Source organism: Gavialis gangeticus, unplaced genomic scaffold, assembly GCF_001723915.1.
Source record: "Gavialis gangeticus isolate Ggan-Ray unplaced genomic scaffold, GavGan_comp1, whole genome shotgun sequence".
Taxonomy (NCBI): domain Eukaryota; kingdom Metazoa; phylum Chordata; order Crocodylia; family Gavialidae; genus Gavialis; species Gavialis gangeticus.
This window is the reverse complement of record NW_017728992.1, coordinates 190,398,868-190,400,142: the sequence shown is the minus strand read 5'-3', so window position 1 is coordinate 190,400,142 and position 1,275 is coordinate 190,398,868. Positions and strand designations below refer to the sequence as shown.

The following is a 1,275-nucleotide window of genomic DNA, read 5'->3' as shown; positions in this document are numbered from 1 at the left end:
TGGAGAGGAGGTATAGATTGGACATCCGCAAAAACTACTTCACGGTTAGGGCGGCTAGGAGCTGGAACCAACTTCCAATGGAAGTGGTGCTGGCCCCTACCCTGGGGGTCTTTAAGAAGAGGCTGGATGCCTACCTGGCTGGACTCATTTGAGTCCCGTTTCTCTTTCTGGGGTTTTTTTGTTGTTCTCCCGCCCTGGCGGGGGGTCGGGCTAGAAGATCTACTAGGTCCCTTCCGACCCTTAATCTATGAATCTATGACAGAACTCTCCTGATTTATCAGTTCATTAGATCAATTCTGTTGCTGTATTATAATAAAAAACATTTAAAATTGATCCAAAAAGGAAAAAAAATGTTAATTTTGATCTCTTTTTTCTTTCAGATCATGTTCAAAATGAAGAGAACTACGCACAAGTACTAGATAAATTTGGAAGTAATTTTTTAAGTCGGGATAACCCAGATCTTGGCACTGCTTTTGTAAAATTTTCAACGCTTACTAAGGAATTATCAACGCTGCTGAAAAACCTGGTAAGGAATTTCAAGCATATTATTTGTATTCAAAAAAAAATTTCAAAGCAAATTCAGGTTCATATTTTCAGTAAGTTTGAGCTGTATACATATTCATCAGAATGTTGTCTTCACTTAATTTTAAGCTGAAACCAGCATGTGCATTTCAGACATATTCTCAATTACTGTTACACTTTAAGAACTGTTAAGCAGAGTTGTGCCTAGGCGTACATATTAGCCATACTGTGTTTGGTTATGTAATGCAGGGCTGTCCAGCTTCTCAATGGCCAGGGGCCGCAGCCCACCCTTACCTCCATAGCCATGGGGTCCTCTGCAGTACCATGTCATGAGCTCCATGCATAGCCTTCCCTCCTCTCCCCAGCCACAGACTTTACTGTTGCACCATGTGCATGCATGGGCAGTTACCCCCCTTACCTCCTCAACAGTAGGCTTCTTCCCTGTACCACACAGTGAGCTCCCCCAGCACCGCAGGCCATGATGCCCCCTGGGGTGGGGGCAGGAAGTGAAAGCCAGAGAAGGGTGTGGGGAGCTTGGAGACTCCAGCTTCAGCAGCAGCCCCAGCAATGAAGGGAGTGGCAGGCAGGGGGAACCTAGGGGCTGCAGATTAACCCCTTGGGCTGACAGTTGGATAGCCCTGATGTAATGTATAGTCAGCAAGAAAAATATAAATGTGAATTCATATACAATTTTCAAGTGACAGCAGATATCCTGGAATTCATAGTTTCATAGTTTCTAGGGTCGGAAGGGAC

The 1,275-nt window shown here is 44.5% G+C and overlaps 1 protein-coding gene across 3 annotated transcripts in view; it reads left to right on the top strand.

The window, feature by feature from the left end:
* Positions 1 to 1,275, top strand: part of ASAP1 (ArfGAP with SH3 domain, ankyrin repeat and PH domain 1) — a 368,280-nt gene that overhangs the window by 199,570 nt on the left and 167,435 nt on the right. For all 3 annotated transcript variants that reach the window (XM_019528166.1, XM_019528167.1, XM_019528168.1), the window contains exon 5: positions 381 to 526. In XM_019528166.1, coding sequence (XP_019383711.1) covers positions 381 to 526 — 146 coding nt within the window. The remainder of the gene's footprint in view (positions 1 to 380; positions 527 to 1,275) is intronic.